The 20,538-nt window shown below is 46.3% G+C and overlaps 1 protein-coding gene across 1 annotated transcript in view; it reads right to left on the minus strand.

Moving 5' to 3' along the window:
* Positions 1–1,084: 1,084 nt before the first annotated feature.
* The window catches only part of LOC144723350 (cysteine-rich secretory protein LCCL domain-containing 2-like), a 50,060-nt gene continuing 30,606 nt past the window's right edge, over positions 1,085–20,538 (minus strand). The window contains exons 7-15 of the mRNA XM_078602083.1: positions 18,755–18,901; positions 17,867–17,927; positions 16,668–16,734; positions 14,036–14,166; positions 13,041–13,084; positions 11,907–11,979; positions 9,492–9,558; positions 6,506–6,639; positions 1,085–3,049 (exon numbers count right to left, since the gene is read on the minus strand). Coding sequence (XP_078458209.1) covers positions 2,998–3,049; positions 6,506–6,639; positions 9,492–9,558; positions 11,907–11,979; positions 13,041–13,084; positions 14,036–14,166; positions 16,668–16,734; positions 17,867–17,927; positions 18,755–18,901 — 776 coding nt within the window. The 3' untranslated portion in view covers positions 1,085–2,997. The remainder of the gene's footprint in view (positions 3,050–6,505; positions 6,640–9,491; positions 9,559–11,906; positions 11,980–13,040; positions 13,085–14,035; positions 14,167–16,667; positions 16,735–17,866; positions 17,928–18,754; positions 18,902–20,538) is intronic.

Consider the following 20,538-nt stretch of genomic DNA (forward strand, 5'->3'; position numbering starts at 1 on the left):
AGGCACATGGAACGCATCCACGAGGTCGTCCGCGGAGGAGATGGAGCGACGAGATCGGCTCGCGTGGTGGTCCTGGATGGATCGTTGCATCGCAGGAACGTGCAAGGTGGCGGCTTCATCCAGCAGTGGATTGATAATTGCAGATGATGATTATTTCACCGATAAGCACAGGGCTGTATACATTATATATTCTATATTCTGGTCTATAAAGCTCTGTATGGTCTTGGACCAATGTACTTGCGGGCCCAACTGATCTCTCACACGACTGGGGTTTACACGCCACGCTCTTCAGGGCAGGTCCTACCACTCTCCCAGCCTCGGCTCTTGCGCTCGACGCTGGGGGGGGGGGGGGTCTGACCTTCTCGAGTGTTGCCCCAAGGATCTGGAATGCCTTGCCGGCAGTGATCCGGCACCCTGCGAGCCTCAGTGTGTTTAGGAGGGAGTGGAAGACTCACGATTTTCTCATGGCTTTTACTTAAACATTATTTCTCATTGCTCTTACTTCAACATAATTGTATTGTTTTTGCATTTTATTTTAGTGTACAATGTTTTGATACCCCCTGGAGTGAAGGTGATATTACATTTAAAATAAATACGGTTTATATAGCCAGAAGCAATATCATCACTTAAAAATAAACTACAGCATATCAAGATGAAATAAGCTGTGATGACACACATCAATTTCAATCTGAATGCATTCATCACGAGGGTGATTGATGGTCTCTTAGAATGCGAATTGGCCACTGTTTTACAGACTTGATTATTAATGTTGAACACCTAGTAGGCTTTCACGACCAATATCTAAAATAGAGGTTTTTGGGTGAGATCACGCAAATATGAATGTGTCGTTAAACCCGCCACCACCTGACACAACCAATTAGTGAGGTTTGTCACTTAAACAAAACATGCCAATTCGAGTTCCGTGACGTTTCGCCAGTAATTACAACCAGCATCATCAGGCGACAGCCAGAGTTGTTTCACGAGTTGCTTATTGCTTATTAATAATCCCAACACTGACGTGATCTTTAGCAGCCTAAAGTTGCCATTGATGGGATCAGTGATACAACAACAAAAACACTTTCCATTTCTTTTTCAATTCTAAAATTTGTATTCCTTTATTTTTCAAAAATATCATTAATATACATGCACGGTTTGTTAATTCCAATGGTTTACTTGAGACAGATGCTTACCAGTAAATCAAATGTCGTGGCGGTCCACGGTTTATATATTACAAACTCACAACAGAAACAAACAAAAAACATTCGGGTGGAGAAATGTGGTCTGACGATGTAACTGTACACTCGACAAAAGTTCTACGCTAAAAAACTAAGCGAAAGCCAAGTCAAATACGTCTTGAGAATTCATCACAATAGCAGAAATATTGCATTAAAGAGCTTAACCCAGCACAGCTGTAAGTGATATAGTCATGTACATTCTGTTTCAGCATAAATATGATTCACACACGTGCATAAAGTATAAAATACAAAGTATAAAACACGTCGCTTGTTAAGCTCATGCTACCAACATCGTCATTTAAAACACAACCACTGTACAGTCATCCAACGTGGGCACTTTAAATATAATTTTACAAAATGTTTCTAAAAGGTACTCGATCCATGATAATGTATTATCATTTTACAGGGTGTCTTTATAAAAATACCTTTGAACAAGGCAAAGCAAGCCATGGTATCAACAAAAAAAGGACAACACGTATGGACTCTGCAGTCTGTTTTACAAGCAGATGGTGCTTCGGGAACATTTAAACCTAATGTTTACATTAAAAAACAACTGCTTGAGAATGCTGCACGCAACAGGCTCGCTCCGATCCAGGCTCTTCCAACTCTGTCCATCCCTAACATTTCGACCCAGTCCATGGCGCGCCGAAGTGCGGGGTCGTGGGGGGGGGTCACACCAGAGCCTCGTGTAGCAGCGCAAAGCGGCACGGGCAGCACACGCGCTGCGGCTATCGTGGTTTAATCTGAACACCGACGGTGGGCCTCGGACAATAGACGGGAAGTGTTGGGCAAGGGGTGTGCCACAGCGATTACCGTGCACATAAAGGTAAATCAAATGTCGCTTGCCACCGCAGTGCAACCAACCCGTTCAGCCACGAGCGTCAGTAAACGACTCGGCTGTCGACGTGGGGTTCATACGAGAGCGGTCAACACAAACCTTGCATGAGAATCAACACGCAGGGCTTCAAAAATACGCGGCAGCTAGGCGTCACCACCAGGGCTATTCGGCCATAGAATTTAATAGCATGATTAAATGTTATGGCCGGATAGCCCGGTGGCAATATTAAAAGCGTTTAAATACAAACAAATGAAGTTTGACACTCACTCAGATGTCCCTGTGTAGCTTGAAGGTAAACCATATTGCAGCAAGACCACAGGGTTCGTGGTGAGAAGAGAAGAGCATTCTATTAAACGAGTTCATGAATGTTAAGGGTATTTTGTCAACAACGCTGTTCATGTGCTGGACCACAGATGAATGAGTGCTTGACTGTGTGACTGTAGAGCCATGTGGCTTGGTAGCCATGTGGCTGAGTGGTTGTGCGTGTGGCTGTACGACTGGGTGTTTGTGCAGCTATGTGATTCGGTAACTGTATGGTTGTGTCTGTTTGGTTAAATGAGTCGGTATGTGGTTGTATAGCTATGCAGTTTGATATATTTATGGCTAAGTTGCTGTGTGTGTGACGACGTGGTTGTGTATCTACACGGTTTGTTATCTGTGTGGCTGTGTCCGTGTGGCTGAATGATTGCTGTTGTGTAGCTAGATAGTTTTTGCAGCTGTATGGCTGGGTAGCTATATTGTTGCGTGGCTGGGTAAATGTGTGGCAGGAGGCTGGATGTCTGTGCAGGTGTGTGACAGCGGTCCGCTGTTGTCTGGCTTGACGTCGAGGCCCCGGGTCACAGGAAACTTTAGGCGCTCTCTTTGTCGTACCCTCAGCGGTCTGGAGGCAGTCGATGATTTGGAATTGCACCTCCCCCTGAGCTCTCATCCGACCACAAATACACGGAATGCCTTGCCTCCCGCAGGGTTCCGTGTCCTGGAATGGAAGGACACGTGGAAATGAGTCGATTTCATGTACAGAATTTATTTCCATTCCCCACGGAACGATCGCTCTTTAGGTCAGCAATGAGTTATGGTTGTGTGGCTTGGTAGTACAACATCTTAATAATAATAATCCCTCAAACCCAAAACATTATAAAGTGCAAACAATTTGACACTTATTTTCGAGACAATTTCAGGCTATGCAGGAAAATGGATTTATGGTGTTTAATAAACATGCGTCCACGTTGCAATCGTAAACTATTGTCATAAACTTGTTGTAGATTCACTTTCTGGGTTAGTTATTCACTTGCTAATGTACTTAATGATCAATCTGCATACTCTTTAATTTTTTGCAAACTTATTGATGAATTTATTGAATTTGATTTTAGATGTTTTTGGCAAAACTACTTATTTTATGCTTGTCTATTCATGTTCATATCCAACTGATTGGTGCAGTGGTTAGAGTGTCTGACTTGCAATCTTAAGATTGCAAGTTCAATTCCAGAAGGTGGCCAACTCAGCCTATCATTGCTCGCCCTCCCATGTCGACCATGGGGGTTGTTTGACCATACTTCACCACTCTGGTCAGTGCAGGTTGGTGAAGGAGGGGCTGAGAGGGAACAAGACCGATTCGGATACCACTCGCCGCTGATGTTAGCCCATGCCCGGGAATCAAACTCCGGTTGCTGGGCTCATCGTACAAAGGGCTACCCACTGCGCCACAGCTCCACCCATCATCACTCCTGGTGAGTATCACATTGTGGAAAGTCCACAGAAATCGACCTATGTGGGGAACAGCCTTTGCCATTTAAATGTGGAGTATCCACCACTGGCTGAGGGCCATGAGTAGAGATGAGTGCCCCCCAATGGTCATTAAAATAATAATATGGCGCTGTCTTCGTTTGGCATCACACACGCATTCGAGCTCTCGTGACGGCTAACCACGATTTCTGAACACAACATTTCCGCACAGTTATTGCATTGCAAGAGAGTCACGCCCCGCCCAGCCTAGGCCCCTAGACCGGGGGCTTTCCTTCATCAACCTCTCCTGCTGTGAAAGAGTAAACACATCTCTGGTGTTTGGGCCACGTTTAAGAGCTTTTGGTTCGGAATATTGATCTTGCTGTGCTCTTCAGAGGATGTTGTAGATAAACTTTGTGGGCTGCATACATCACAGTTTACCGCACAGAGGGACGCGTGCTTTACTTAGCGTCCCGTTGCAGGACTCCAGCACGACAATCGAGGACATATGCAGCACCGGGCAACTTGGTGTAAACACTGCGCGTGCGGTGGGGGAGGCTGGGTGGTGTCTGCACAGCCGAATGTGCCCAATCAAGGCATTGCTTGGCTGAGACTGCAAGTCACTGTCTGTGATTATTGACCATTCTTTGTGCATTGGGAATGCTGCCATGGTGCACTGGTCACCGTGCTGCACTTCCAAGACAGAGGTCGCCAGCCCCGCTAGAATTGCATTTGAAAGGATGTTGCAAGAGAATGTTAAATCCGCTGCCAACTCTGTCCAACCCGGCGGTACACATGGGCAGGTCGCGTGTGGTGGGGTCAAGTGTGGGATCCTCCCACCTATTTGAAGGTGTCGGGCTAGCGTGGCGGAATAGGCCTCGAGCAGCCTCTAGTCGAGCCTCGTCTGCCTGCAGTGCCGTGGCAACTCGAAGGCTGCCCCGTTCACACTGCCACCGTTCGTGTATCGAGGAGGTGGCAGGCAGTCAGATTCAGTTCCCTTTTCAAAAACGACCTCGGAGGAGCGCAGTGATGTAGCCAAAGAGTCAAAAATTGTTTCCCACGCAAACAGGTGTAGAGTGGTGAGCCCGTCTCGATTTACAGTCCGAAACCATTGGTGTAAATTCCATGTCCCCATGGCGGGGATGAGTGCCTTCATAGGAAAACCACTGCTGACTTCCCATATAGTGACGTTTACACTGCCATGAAGTGACATTTATAACGTGAAACTACTTTTTGTTCGATTTGAAGTGCTGCACTGATCCGGGACCAGGAGATAAACTTGGTACGTTCCGACTGGCTGTGTGGGCAAGTGTCTTACTTTCCTGAGCATCTGCTTTAGAGCAAATGAAACGACATGGTACGTTAATTCCAAATTGAAAATAACAACCGGCTGTGGGAATAAAGCCTTAGTAGACTTCATTCAAACTGGCTTGGTTGTAAGCAGAGCATGCTAGCCACTGGGCTATGCTAGCCACTGTATAATATTCACACTCTTCTGTGTGATGTTAGACTCTAGTTTGCAATGTCACTGCCGCATTTGCCACTCCCAAAGGATGGGTCATATTCCCTGAAACAAAACTGCTCTTTAATACAAACGAGTTTCAAGTTAAGCTACTTTTTAAATGGTCAAATGAATGGATTACTGTAATGCCTGTAAAGCATGGTAGGTCTTCTGTTTAACTTTACGAATAAAGTGCATTCATCAACTTTTCCTTGAACGTTGCACACAATTGCCACATTTCACATGAAAAAGCTGACAAGGCTTTCCTGCAATTGAGCCGTATGCAGCGCTGAGGAACTCTACTCTTAAATTTTTTTTAAATGTAGCGCCGTTTTGGATTTCATATTCATAAACAAAGTCAAAAGTCAAAAAGTCAACGTGCATTCCTGCTCCAATGAGGTTTGGGCACTGCTCAACGCCCTCGGCTTTGCTGAACCAGTGGTGGAAATTCCACATTCCTTTCGCAGAGTGGTGTCTCAGCCACTGCTGAATATTCAAAAAGTGGTAATCATTTTATTGACCCCCAGGGGTACGATGAACAGTCGAATGCCAACTTGAATTAGATTTTCTGCTTGTGAGTCAGGCGATCTAAGCATATCATAACTTTACCATATTCATGTTAGTAAGGATACAATAGTGCCCTTATTTACCCAGGAACGCCTCACCGAGTCTCGAGTATTTTTCCCAACGGTCATACGAGTGGAAAACCTCCACACTGCCATCTCCTGGCCACCTTGCAGCCCCTTGCTTTACAACACTTGGCAAGCCTAGGCTGTCACCCATCCAAGCTGAACCACAATTTCAATTTCATTTCATTATAACTGCTTTTTGTGTTTGGTTGACCTTTCCCCGGAACCTCTGATTAGCATGGTTAGCTACGTACGGGTGCCAATGAAGTTCAACGTATGTACATACCACCATGTGTAACTTCTAAGATCCCACGAAATCGAGCAAATTGGGGTGATTTGACCGGGGCTTAATTTCACCTGGGGTCTGTCCTGGTTGGTGACATTGGAAAATATTTTTGCACCCAGTCTACCACATCCAGAACATCTCTTCGTTACGGCTGCGGCTACCAGTTACCTGCCTGCTCCAGTCTATCAGCGATCCGACAAAACACATTCGATGAGAAATTGCTTCCTGGATTTTATCGTGGTCTGAACTAAAATGTCCACACCACTGGTGTCACCCGCCCACGTGCCCACCCACCTCTTGGAGAGGATGCCGTTCTGGTGGGTGCTGCCGTAGTGATTCTTCTTATCGACGGGCATCACGTCCACATAGCCGCCCTGCGAGTTGGTGATGACCCCGGCGTGGATGGCCGCTCGGCAAATGCTTGAATTCTGTGAAGATGCATATATATTTTAATTCGTGTTGCAACACTCACTCAAGAGCTCGGCTTAATCATGGATTCCACAAATCCAGAAATTGAGCACAATATCGCAGCTGTGCCAGCTCGTTGTTACTCTGATATGGTTCGTAGCTGGGTCTAAAAAAAATCGCCTTCATGATTCTACGAATTGTGACAATTTGGGTTACGTGTATGTATGTTGAACTTCTTTCGCACAGTACATAGCCAACCGTGCTAATCGGAGGTGTGGGGAAAGGAGATGAAATTAAAACAATATTTGTAGTGGCTGCAGTGGTACTGTGACCGATATTACGTTACATGCAATATATTTAACAGCATGCATCAAATCCCACGCTGTGGCAACCAATGGGGTTATTTGACCATATTTCACTCCGCTGGTAACTGGATTGGTATAGGCAAGCGGCTGGGACCAGAACTGGTTCTAATAACCACTCGTTGAATCAACTGTGCCTGGGAATCCAAATCCAGCCATGAAGTTCGTACGCACGATTCGATATATATGTGTCATATGTGTTATACTCGGTTTTAATCGATTAGTTTTAGGCATCGTTATACCCATATTCTTATGCCGCTGAGCCACCAGATCACCTAATTGTTCCTCCCAGGTTAAAGCCATACCTGGCCTAGATTTGAAGCTTTCGTGACTGCAAGGATTCATATTCTTAGGTTTTTTTCGGTAAAGTCACGTAGGTAAAAAATTAAAATGAATAAAAGTAAAATAAAATAAAAATCACGACGTTTCGGAGGCAACACAAGCTTCCGTCTTCAGGTGGAACCGTCACAGCACGCTTGCTGTATCAAGTAAATGAGAGATTCCAAGAGATACTACCCCGTATATATACTGGTTGAGGGGGGGGGGGATGGGCCAGGACAGGCCCCCTTTTTATTATTATGGTAAGGTGCGGCTTGAGACTACGGCTAGTCTACATAACATACTTTTATTAATTTTAATTTTTAATTTTTTACCTACGTGACTTTAACGAAAAAACCTAAGAATACCATACCTGGCCACAACAAGGCAAACCGAGCAATCACATGGCCTTCATGCAGTGGTGAAAGTGACACAACAGAAAGCTGAGGCTTGTACCAAAAGGCTCGCTGCTTGCTGCTGCTGCACAGTCATGAAAGGCTTTTGCCCTCGCCCGGCCTTCAGCATTACGCGTAACTCTACCCCGGGCAGACTCTAACTCTACCCCGGGCAGACTCGCGGAGAGATGTTTCCCAACAAAGAGCAGCGGTGTATTAAAAACTCACCCCATTTTAACAATCCCTTAATTGAACGTAAACAAATACTCGCGCGATAAGGCTCTTGGACTCGGAAAATAAGGGCTCAGACCCCCACACGCACAAAACAGGCTCCTCATTCCAGCTGAGAAACAGGACCGTCCGTGCCGATAGCCCTCAGAATCACTTCCGTGCGTTTGTACTTTCATCCGAGCTGCATGACCCACGGGCCTTCTTCTCAGTATCGCCGCAGCCTCCCTTGGCGCTCGAGTTACGCTAATTACTGTAACGAGGGGGGAGGCATCGTCGCTGCCTTGGGCAGGGCAGCCTTGCGATGGCGGTACGTCGCAGAGGCGTGCTTTCTTTCGGCGAGTCACGGAAAAGTGGAGAAATCGCAAGGGGCCTCATTAAGCCAGGCTGCACGGGGCACACAACGCTCAGCCAGCAGCCACATTTCGCCAAGTGAGAGAGTCCTCCCGTAAACGTGTTTGTTGAGTTAAGTCAACGGTCGGTCGAGTCAACGTTTTCCTCTTTGCTCAAATAAGTGCCGGGCCAGTGCTCATCTTCATTCGCGGCCCGTAGCCAGTGGTGGACATCCATTATTGCTTCTGCCTCAAAAGTTCAGAAAATGGTTATTATTCACCACAAACTTTGCTTTTGTGACCAGGACAGTGATATTTTGAAATGTAGCTATTTTCATTGAGAAAACGTGCTGTGCATTTGTGTCATTCCTTCACATAAAGTCCTGGTCACAAAAGCAAAGTTTATGGGGAATAATAGCCATTTTCTATACTTTTGAGGCATAAACAATTAGAAAATAACAACTTACTACCCAGGAACAAAAATCGTGTTACACAGTGTTATTATCACCCTCGAGGCACGTGTGCCCCTGAGTGCACAGTGGTATTCGTTTGATCTAACTGGGAGAGGTTATTGGTTTGACTCCTCACCAGGGGCTGAACTCACAAACCTCCCACTGTGAGCTGAGCACTCGAACCACACCGCAACTCCGGCGGCTGATTAAATGAACAGAGAAATAAAACATTTTACTTTTCATGGAGCGTGGACAACTGAGCTAAATGGTTGAGACCAAACACAGCAACTCAAGAATTAATTCTAGATTTGAAGCTTTCGTGACTGCAAAGATTCATATTCTTAGGTTTTTTCGGTAAAGAGGCCGAGCCTCTGCCATGTAGATGGTAAAAGCACAAAAGCAGGTCAGGAAGAAACAGCCTCCTGCTATATTGCTTGGTGGGTAAAACTTATAGCAGGAAACCAGTGTGTGAAAAAAGAAGCTAAACATGGTTAAACAAAACTGGCTGTCTATCAGTAAACTGTACAGTAACTCAAGAATAGTTGTCTGTCAAATACGATGGTCCAAATATGTGTAGTTAAATCTTTTTTGCATGGTTAATCAAGAATTCAGTTAAATCACAGGTGGCTGAAACCCATATTAAAATCCATATTCACAGTCCACGGAACCCCGTCCATACGAACTTCCCGCAGAATGGGAACTCGGGAGTTTTTATTCGTTGGCCCAGAGCAGTTGAAACCCCCCAGGCCGACGTCGCGTGCCCCGGGTGTCCGCGCGCGACTCACGTCAGCGTAGACCTTGGAGCCGTAGACGTCGCTCTCCGCGTTCACGCAGCCGGGCCGGCAGTACATCCTGCCAGGCAGAGGGGTTGCACGCAACGGTCACCCTCTCGCGTGCCGTGCCAGCCTTCATCATAGGCGCTCTCTAACAGCACTTGCTCCAACAGTTTGTCAAGGCTATAGATCAGGGGTGGGGAAACTTTTTTCTGCAAAGGGCCATTTGGATATTTATAACATCATTCGCGGGCCATACAAAATTATCAACTTAAAAATGCGCCTGTTATATTTGGTCAAACATTTTATTAACTCACCCCTAATTTGATGGCTGGAACTGCTTCTCTTTGGTGAGGCGTGTGATGTTAGCTGGTATTGATGATGTTGCTGCTACTCGCAACTGCTTTTCCAGGTTTGCTCCTAGATTGATTGAATTTCGAGTCCCGCCTGCGGTTGCCTTGGCAGGGCCAGACCAAATGATTTCGCGGGCCTCATACGGCCCACGGGCTGGACGTTCCCCACCCCAGCTATAGATGGAGATTTTTGTCTTTGTACCAGGCTGCCCCATGAATGTGGTGATTGTTTTTCTGAACCACAATCATTAACTAAACTGCACAGCATGCGAGACCTGAGGGCTAAATGGATTTGGTCCTCCAGCACCCAGCCACTTCCTACATTGGACAAAATACAGCCCAATGTAGGAAGTGGCATTGTTAAAACATGTCTGTGGTTTTCTTGACCTAGGTCAAAGGTTATATAGGTCGTACATAGTTCACCATGAATGCCATACGTTCGTGGTTCCTGTCCAAATGAGCTCTCTTGATGGCACAACGAAAAATGACTCAGGTATGTGCTGTCACTGACAAACGAAGTGTCTTTTTACATGCAACGATGGGCATGGTAAATTAAAAAGGCGAGCGAGAGAATTGGAAGAATCAGAAACAGAAGTGTGTGTTCCCGAGTGAGGCTCGATGAGCCCCACAGCTCTTTGCCCAGAGTGACCCGGCCAGCAGACACGAGCAGCAGCCATTAGTGTCGTTATAGATTGAGTGCGGAGTGTTTCGCAAAACTTTATTTCGATAACGAAAAGCAGCACCCTTAACATGCCTACAGAGGAAATCTTCCAATCTGTGCACATTACTTGAAAACCAGAATTAGAATATGGATTTATACTGGAGGAATCCAATGAGCTAAAAAAGCATTTTTCCCAGATGTCAGGTTGAGACCATGGATTTGATACATTTGAAGTGACATGGAATGTGCCACTGTGGCACGTAGCGCTGGTTGCCGGCAGGGAAGGGGATCGTGAGTTGTAGCAGCCCTGTCTGCCAGCAGGATGTGATGAGCCAGAGAGAAGGACGTGAGGCAAGGGGGACAGAGGGGGGGTACGTGTGGTAAAGCACGGGAACCTTCTAGTGGCTTCTAGAAGGGGGGCGTGGCCGAAGGCGAAGCTAAGCCACGCTGGATGAATAAAAGGGGAACCCCGAGCGAGGGATCGGGGCTGTTGTTGGAGTGGAACCGTCGTGCTGCTGGAGTCTTCGTCACCGTCTTCACCTCCTCGGCGTTGTTGGTCAGGCAGCCTGTTAGCTGTCCTGACCATAGTGTAGATTACAACGTCTAATCTAGATTCATAGTGTAGTTATTCCTTTTACCTGTGAAGGCTATAATAAATATAGTGCCTCCTACGATGAGTGTCTCTGAGTGACTCACTACACATTTACACTGACAAAAACATAACAGAAGCTGCAAATAACAGAATAAAGCATGATGGCATTTACAATGAGAGATAGGAAGAAGAAGAAGAACAATTGGAACAGAGGGGAAACACACATCAGAAACATGATGGCGACCATCTTCTTGGTTCTTTTGGTAAAGTCACGTAGAAGGGAAATAATAAAAATAAAACAGAATAAAATAATTCTCACGACGTTTCGGCCACAACGCAAGCAGCCGTCCTCAGGTGAAGACAGCGTCTGAATTCAGACGCTGTCTTTCCGACATGCCTGTTCTTCACCTGAGGACGGCTGCTTGCGTTGTGGCCGAAACGTTGTGAGAATTATTTAATTATGTTTTATTTTTATTATTTCCCTTCTACGTGAGTTTACCGAAAGAACCAAGAAGATGAATCCCTGCAGTCACGAAAGCTTCAAATCGAAATGATGGCGACCGTTAGAAAACGCCGGTTTGGGCAGAGCACGTTGCTGGTATCGTTGGTGACTGATGGACGAGACTGGTGACACAATGGCAGGCAGACAAAGGAGGGAATTGAGTCAAAGAGGACGACCACTGCAGAGACGCAGCCCTGAGACCACCTCATGTGCAGGAGGTGTCATCAAGGGCTCATGAGGGATGGCAACAGTGTGGGGAGGCCTTCATCATGCAGTGGATAGAACATGGCTGTCGATGTGGTGATGGGAATAGGCTTACCGTGGGCAGTGTGGGGAGGATTTCTTGTAAGGGCAGAGTTGAGCCACGGTGGTCGAACAATCTACGGATTTTACTGCACGCAACACGAGAGTGATGAGAACAACCACGCAACAGCTGTGAATTGCTGACCTATCACCTGTGTAAAACATCACGGTATATATAAGGAATTACAACCAATAAAATACAATGCACATTATGATGGTTGCTATATTGTCCTGGAAGTCATGCGATTGACAAATATAATATAATACGAAGGGCGATGGAAAAGTCCGTGGCTTCAGATAGACGGAGTGGTGCTACGATAATGGGTGAACGTTCAGCTGGAATTCATCTTCTTGGTTCTTTCGGTAAAGTCACGTAGAAGGGAAGTAATAAAATAATAAAAATAAAACATAATAAAATAATTCTCACGACGTTTCGGCCACAACATGGTGGCAACCATCTGTGAGAATTATTTTATTATGTTTTATTTTTATTATTTTATTACTTCCCTTCTACGTGACTTTACCGAAAGAACCAAGAAGATGAATCCCTGCAGTCACGAAAGCTTTAAATCGAAAAAGTTCAGCTGGAAGTTCATTAATTTTAAAGATTAACAACCGTAGTAGCAGTTGATTAACTCTGTCATTTTTTTACAAGTGTCTGAAATCTTCTTGTTGCTGTACCGACTGACAACTGTAGACTCATTAAATATGCAAAAGGATATGGAGAAAACCAGAAAATTATGAGAAAACCAGAGTAATCTGGAGATAAACCCGTATTTGCCAGAGCTGGCTCCTACAGACTGTGGCAATGCCTCCACAGTTAGAGAATCACGTGCAGGGAAAGATGTATCCCATTGACAGCGACGCAATGTGTGTTTTGAAAGAGTGGTATGAAGGGCAAGACAAATAGTTCTTCTGGACGGGGATTAAATCCTTGGAACAGCTGTGAACCAAGTGCATTGTGCTTGGGCACAGAAAAAATAACAGGGCCAGCCTTTGCTTTCTTTGTCAGGCCACACATCTTTCCATCACCCTTCATATGAACCATGCACATATGTCGACCTATTTGACCTTGTTAGGGGTCATTTTGCTACCACGTCACATCTGCTCACATTGGAATGATGTACGATCAACCGAGCTACGGTCTTACCGGAGACTGCTGAATAGGAGAATGCGTTGGAAGCCTTGTGTTTGCTGGAAAGAGAAAAAAAAAACGCATTTTAAAGTCACGTTTTGCTTTTGCAAGACCCACTTTGTGAATCCGGTCTCAGGTCCCTTTGCTAAAATAAACTAAGCTGTCACTAATACAAAAATACAAGTTAACAACATTGTAATGTACCATACGGTTGCATTTACACGTAAAATAGGAGTCCAGATTGTATTATACTTATTATTTGTTCATGATATGCATTGAATATTTAGCAAGAATAACAGCATTCTTGCCATTGAAGCAGGGGGGTAAAGAAATGCTGCTTCCAGAATGACCCACAAACAGTCGGGGCCTGGGGGAAATTCCTGGCAGATGACGCCATGGAGCCACTTCTAAAGCCTCTTCAGCTAGGCCTCTCCCACAAGACAGCGCTCCTTCACGATTGCAATGAGTGCGCCCCACGTGTCAGCCTTCTGGTACATCGGTAGACTTTAGCTTTCAGAGATGGGCCATGCCGAATTAAGTCAACAGTCAAATGAATGAGTGACCGTGATGTTTTTTGCAATGCAGTCGTTGATCATCCGGCTGAGACAAACTCTGTACGTAAGAATCTCGCATCGCCGCGACTTGTGAGATCAGTCTAACAGTCGAAGAGTCAGTCAGCGGTCAGTACATAAATGGAAGAATAGTCCAATCCTGGATGTGCACGTATCTGTGCAGATAATATATATATATTAATCCGATTTAAACTCATGTGGCTGAGACGTAGATTCGAACCCAAGTTCTCAGAGGTTGTTAACGTGATGTATTTTTGTTGAACTTCTTTTGCACCATACGTAGCCAACCATGCTAATCGATGCTATGACACTGCCAACATGAGTTCCTTTTGAGACATCTGGTCACATACCCTCTGCAGGCCCAACACTCAAACTCACCCTCATGCTCACCCTCATGCTCACCCTCACGCTCACCCTCAAGCTCACCCTCACCCCCACCTGAGCGCCTGCACGCCGTTACGCTGGGACTTGATGAAGAAGGGCTTGCGGCCCTGGCGTGTGATGTCCACCCAGCCGCCCTCATCGTCCAGGATTCCATAGTGCAGCGCCGCTCGACAGATGCTTGAGCTCTGCGAGGGCCATTTCAAGCACAGAGCAAATCGCTCACTGAGGTGTCGGCATCGCACACAGAACCAGCATCAGCATCTTTGCTTATTTTGGAGGAATCCAATGAGCTATGAAGCTCTTTTTCCCAGATGTCCAGTAGGGGCGGGTCACAAAGTTACAACAACAACAACAACACTACCAAAACAAACTATAGGAGTGCAAAGTATAGGAAAGGTAAGAAAATCACTCAAGTAAATAAACAAGCTGCCACTTCAGCTATTTTTATTTTACCAGGTAGAGCCCACTGAGCTATATAGTTGTTTTTCAGAAGCGACCTGGCCACATGATAAGCTCAACAAAATGGCTTATTACGTGGAAATTGATCACAGCCAAATACTCTGAACGCATGTTGATTCTAAATGTGGAGAGAGAGAAACCAGAGGACCCATAGAAAAATCCATGCGACCACGGGGAGAACATGCAGACTCCAAATAAACAGGTGTCAGAGTAGGGATAGAACCTCACGACCTCTTGCATACCAGGCGAGGAAATTAACATCTCGCCACTGCCAGATGTCAAGTGGTACTCATTTAGTTGACCCTGGAGGGGGCATAATGGGCTGAGTCAACTTTCGACCGGGATTTGAATTACAACCCTCCGACTGTGAGACGAGGCCTCTAACCACAACATCACCCAGCCAGATCGTCGAGTAAACAAGCGCGATGTTATCATAGTCCAGAATTTAATACTATCCCACTGTAAATGAAATCAATTGCTCAACAGTGCTTTCCTGGTCAGCCCGAGAGTCCGTTTCTGCAGCGGACTTCTATTAATGCATTACGGAGGGCGGTGGCTGTAGCAATGAAAGGAAAACTGTGCCCGAGATATAAATAGTGAGATCGTGGTGCTGCCAAACACATGATTTCATCTCCAAACGTTATAGGAAAACTGTGTCGTCATCTCAGCCCGTCCAAATGCCATCGACAGCAGTCGACTCGCTTCCAACTTTGTGAACTTTCCTTTGTGCTCGCCACGTGTTAAAGAGTCGGGGGCCATGCAATAAATGGAGCAGCCTCCCCGCTAGGCTGGTGTTTGTGTTGGAGGATCGCCACCTCTCATCATTGCCTAAATAATGTATATATATGGTATAGCCAAGGCATGAAGAGACATTTAATGATGAAAACGTAATGGATTGCAAAAGCCTGTCATTGTTTTGGAGGAAACTAATCCTAAACTAGACGGCACAGAATTTCTAAAAAGTGTCTCTTCAATCGGCCTCTTTAACTCCAATGACAAGACAGTTCTTCTTTGCCTCTGGAGATGGTGGTTTTCTGTGTCTATCCTATACATACTGTATAAGTACTGTACTGTACATGTCTGGCCGGGGGCCATCTTGTGGGGAAGTCAATGGTGGTTGTGCTTAAGATAAACTCTCCCCCTGCCATAGGTATGTGGAATTTCCATCACTGCGGTGGGATACGAGTGCAGTCCCACAAAAAATTGTCTCCCCACTTCAGCGAGCCTGGAACAGTAGTGCGCTCACCGCTTGCTGCAGATGTTCACGGTTCGTACCCAGCGGCCGCCTTGATTAATATTGCAGTGTGCAATTACCATAATCACACTAGGCGCCATCTGCTCCACGGTAGACGTTACAGATCCCCTGACGTAATTTGTAAGAGTAGGCCATAGTGTGCCAGTGGCAAGGTCTAAATTTGCCAAATTCAAAAATTACTGGCAAAATTCTCTACTTGGATTAGGCACAGCAATCAGTGCCCTCGACTAGTAGGCTAACACCTTAATAAAGATGGTCACTGCATCGCGTGTTTTCAGGTGCAATTCTGCGGACGTTTAGAACACTCTTCCGATAAGCCACTGGAGCTATGAAATTTTAAATCTATATTGAAAACTCATTTGTTTAGAACTGATAGTTGTGTTTAGTTTCTGCCAGATCATTACGTGGCCGAGCTCACGTACTATTGTTTGATAAATATGCATTGTTACACAGCATTGTGTAACAATGTACTTCTGATTCCTGAACCTCTAATTAGCACGGTTGCCTACATATGGTGTGAAAGAAGTTCAACATATATAAACATAAGTCACTCTTGAAAATTATAATATCCTGGTCTCTTGAGTTATCATCTGGTTAAACAAATACACTTAAATGTACAGACACTCATATGCTTCATGCTTCTCAACCAAACTGTTCTGTCTTGAGCGGCAATCCTCACGTTCATCGGTGTTTGATGCAAAACTACAATCTCAAATGCTTTGTTGTGTTATTTTTTTATGGTTCTGAGCCCAAGCCGTGTAGATTTTTAGTTTTAATTAGGCACCTGCTTGACAACGGTGTCAGCCACGGCTAACAAATCGAACTCCAAATGATATAAACACTCATACCACGTAATGCACGTGCCTCTTGTTAAAACCAAAAAAGCACTGAGGGCATTGGAGCAGCTCAGCTGGAGGCAACGTTGACTTTCGCTGCCAGCGGCTGGAAATGTGCACCACGCGCACTACTTACCACCTCGTAAAACAGGGTCCCAAACACCTTGCCGCTGCCTTGCAGGCAGCTTGGAGGGCATTCGTACCTGGTGACAGAAAGGCAAAAATCCTCACAGTTTCTGGTGAACGCCTTTCAAGGTCACTCGGTGCCCATTCGATAAACACGAGGGGAGGGGGGCGGGTGGGGGGGGGGCATTCACAACACGAATAACTATTTCCATCTGTACCATCCACAGCTTGGTATCCCAGGATCTTTCACATCAGTGTTCCAAAGTGCCTTTATATGTGTGCTGATTATGGCCTTTTTGAACGTGCTTTTAAATATCCTTTCGGATCCACCCTTATTCATGAGAATACTTTTCGACGTGTTTGACGTTCAAAATCTTCTTCGGTTAAAAGAGCTTGTGTCAAGAAGGCTGTGATGGCGCTTGTGCGGACTACAACCCCGCAGTCGAGACCTGCTGGAGAAAAGCCTCGAACATCTGACGCGGCTCCTCCTGTATATGTGTATGTATGTTGAAGTTTTTTCGCACTGTACGCAGCCAACCGTGCTAAACGAGGTGCATTATTGGCAGTTGATTTTTCTTTTATTAACTGTTATATTCATGAATGTATGTCTCGCTTGTCTTTGGCAATATGTTCAGGAGTTGAATGCCAATGTCAAGAATTGCTCACCACGAGAGAGGGCTTTAGGAGGGAGTTGTTGGAGTTTGACTCCTCCTCCGTTGAAGGAGTGCAGACCTCAGTGGCTTACCGTGTGGTCCACGGTTTGGATTGCATGACCACAGTCGCAGCACTGTGGCTTGTCTTTAATTAACAAAAATTGATGAAAGAGATGTGCGCATTGGCCTGTTGATGTTCTGATGCGGTTGAATCAGAATGAAATAAAATTATTTATACCGGAGGAATCTGATGAACTATACAGTCGGTGCGAGTCAGAATGTTACAACAAACAAACAATACAAAAACACGATAGGAGTACGAGTTATAGGAAAGTTATGCAAATCGCAAAAAAAATCTCCACATAACACTCAACTATTTTATTTTACCAGCTCAAGCCCACCCAGTGGCTTGCGGTGTGCGGCAGCGACGGAGCACTTTGGCCGTTGGTTGTGATGCACGGTCAAACGTACGAGTCAGGGCGACCCCACGAAGCAGGAGGGGCCGCGAGGAGCTCTGCGCGTACGCGACGCTCGCCCTGCCAGCGGTGGCACTCACCGGTTGCACGTGCTGCCCTTGCACTTGTCGCGGAACTTGGCGTCGCAGCTCACAAGCTGGGCTGCACGAGACACAGGGGTCGTGCGGTGTCAATGAGCAGCTTCACCTTTACCCCTCCGCCCGTTCCAACTCAACATCGGCGTTAGCTTTCAATCAGTCGCAACGTGAAACTGTTTATTGCCACCAAAAGACAAAGCCAATGTGTCTGCTGCTTCAAGGCCCCACTGAGCACAGATGATAGTTTCCAGGGCTGGTCCCTGAGCAGCAGTGGAAATTCCAGATTCCCATCCTGGGGCCACATTTGCGACTTCCCACAAAATGCTCCTCACATGATCAGTCCCAGAAGGATGATTGGTCTTGTTAACTCACGGTTACAATCAAAGCTATTTAACAACGCTGGTATCATATTTAATGTCCTTACACCAGGAAATATTATAACACGGTCCAATGATGCTGCTACATGTGCTCAGCTAATGATCAAACTATAAACAAATTTTTTTTTTTACCAGGTAATGCCCACTAAGCTATGTAGCTCTTTTTCAGAAACGACCTGGCCACAAATGATAGCTCAACAAAGTGGCTTATCATGGGGAAATTTATAGCAGCCAAATACTCTAAACGCGTGTTTCTAAATGTGGAGGAAAAAACCGGAGGACACGGATAAAAATCCACACGACCATGAGGAGAGAGTCACGCAAAGTCCAAGTATACAGAAGGCATCAGGGTCGGAATCGAACCCACGAGCTCCTGCATACCAGGCGAGGCAGTTAACATCTCGCCACCACGGCGCCCCAGAGGCCTGACGTCCAATCAACCCGGGTCGTTGTGGACATTGAGGCGGCCGTGTGCCGGGACGTTGCTCCTGGCGTGGGGCCCTGGGCGACTCACACATCTTGTCGTGGCTCGTGACCGTGCGGCCGCGGCTGGGCGGGCGCGTGGGCCGGGGGCGTGGCCGCCGCCGCCGCTCGGGCCTCTGCACGTAGTCCACGCGGTTCGTCTCCTCCTCCTCGGGTTCCTCCGGGGAGTAGCTGCCGTCTGTGAACAGAAACGCGAGCGCGCGGCCGGCACAGAGCGGTGAGCGGGCGGGTGGGCGGTCGGGCGCCGTGAGCATGCGCTCGCTGTTGCTCGTCGTTGCGGGTTATCGCGAAGCGGGGCACGGGCTTTCCGGCGCGCTCACGCGTTGACGAATGGGCAGTTGTCCAAAAGTAGTTGGCGGATAAGCGGCCACATCGCTGTTATTTCAAACTGACTGAGCTGGGATAGCTTTCACCAAATATTGGTGGAGGCTGCCTTGCTGCTGACATTGTAAATTAGACTCGGCAAAATGTCTCATTTGGTGTGGAGCTCAAGGGCAATCGTTTTTACTTGACAAAAAACTAGTTTTTCCCTAAATTTTAAGTTGCACTTTATTTTTAATGAAAGACGGGCCATCGCTTGAGCGAACCATACTTGGAATGTTTTGTCATCGTCTTGGTGTGTTGCTTTTTTATTCGTTTCAATAATGTTCAGTTGATCTGTTTGAACAATTTGCGTTACTTTTGCTGGAGAGAACGCCCGTCAGTGTACCTTCACCTGAGTCTGCATTATGCATAAAGGAACTGAGTACATCTATTGCACTGATTCATTATCCACAGCTCTGTGAAGTGTGTGCGGTGGCGATGGTGTGGGAGGATAGTCACTCCTCCATGACCTGCGCATTCGTGACGGCATGGAGTAAATATAATCACAAGTTATTATTTTTACTTTATATTTGCTGTAATATAAATCTTATTTTTGTGGCACAGCTTGTTCACTGTATCTGACAGCCCAAAAACCATTAGGTAAGCCGAACTCTCCCACCAACATTTGCCAACGTCTATAATCGTTTCGGCCGTCAATGTTTTGACACTTGCATAATTATTTCGCAATTTAATAACTGTACAGCTACGACCATTTTGCCTGACTCAACGCGGTAAGGTAAAACAAAAACACATAGAGACCACGCCGAAGTCTAACTTCATTACTTATGTGAATATGAGAGAAAAAAAGTGACAGGAGGTGCACAGTGTTTTATGCGCACTTGTGTCCAACGTAGACATCGCTTAAATCCAGCACAAACAGTCGCACTTGTCAATTGAGCCTTGTGGCTAAAGGGGCCCAAGCTTTTACTGCGGGGTAGCTTCTGAACAGCGATCTCCACTCGGCTGGCCCGCCTTGGCTCACTCGCACCACAGCAACGTTGACTATAGGACCATAACATGTATTGGGGGGGGGGGGGTGGGGGTGGGGAGTAGGAGGGTGGGGCAGGTGGGGCAGTTTGCTTCAGGCCTCAAATCTGAGAGGGCCCAAGCTCAGAAAGGGCTGGGGAAGGCTCAGAGCAGGTCTCATCTGGTATTTTGCCCCAGACCTCCAAAAACCTTTCAGCAGCCCTGTTTGGCTATCATGAGTATCATCACTTAACCCTTTTCCATTCTGAGACATCTGAAAGTTTCAGGGTGGGTCTGGTTCACCGCTGAATCTCAGGACACACAAGTGGTTCCCGTTAATTTTATTTAGAGAGGCATAGTGCCGTTGTTTTTAAAGACATTGTACTCACCGCAGAGAACCGTAGCGACACGACAGCCGCACTCTACGATAGCTGGTGCACAACTGTGACACACGTCCTCACGCATGGCCTTGTGGGAGCCTCGGTA

The sequence above is a fragment of the Lampetra planeri genome, chromosome 17, assembly GCF_965212315.1.
Source record: "Lampetra planeri chromosome 17, kcLamPlan1.2.h2, whole genome shotgun sequence".
Taxonomy (NCBI): Eukaryota; Metazoa; Chordata; class Hyperoartia; order Petromyzontiformes; family Petromyzontidae; genus Lampetra; species Lampetra planeri.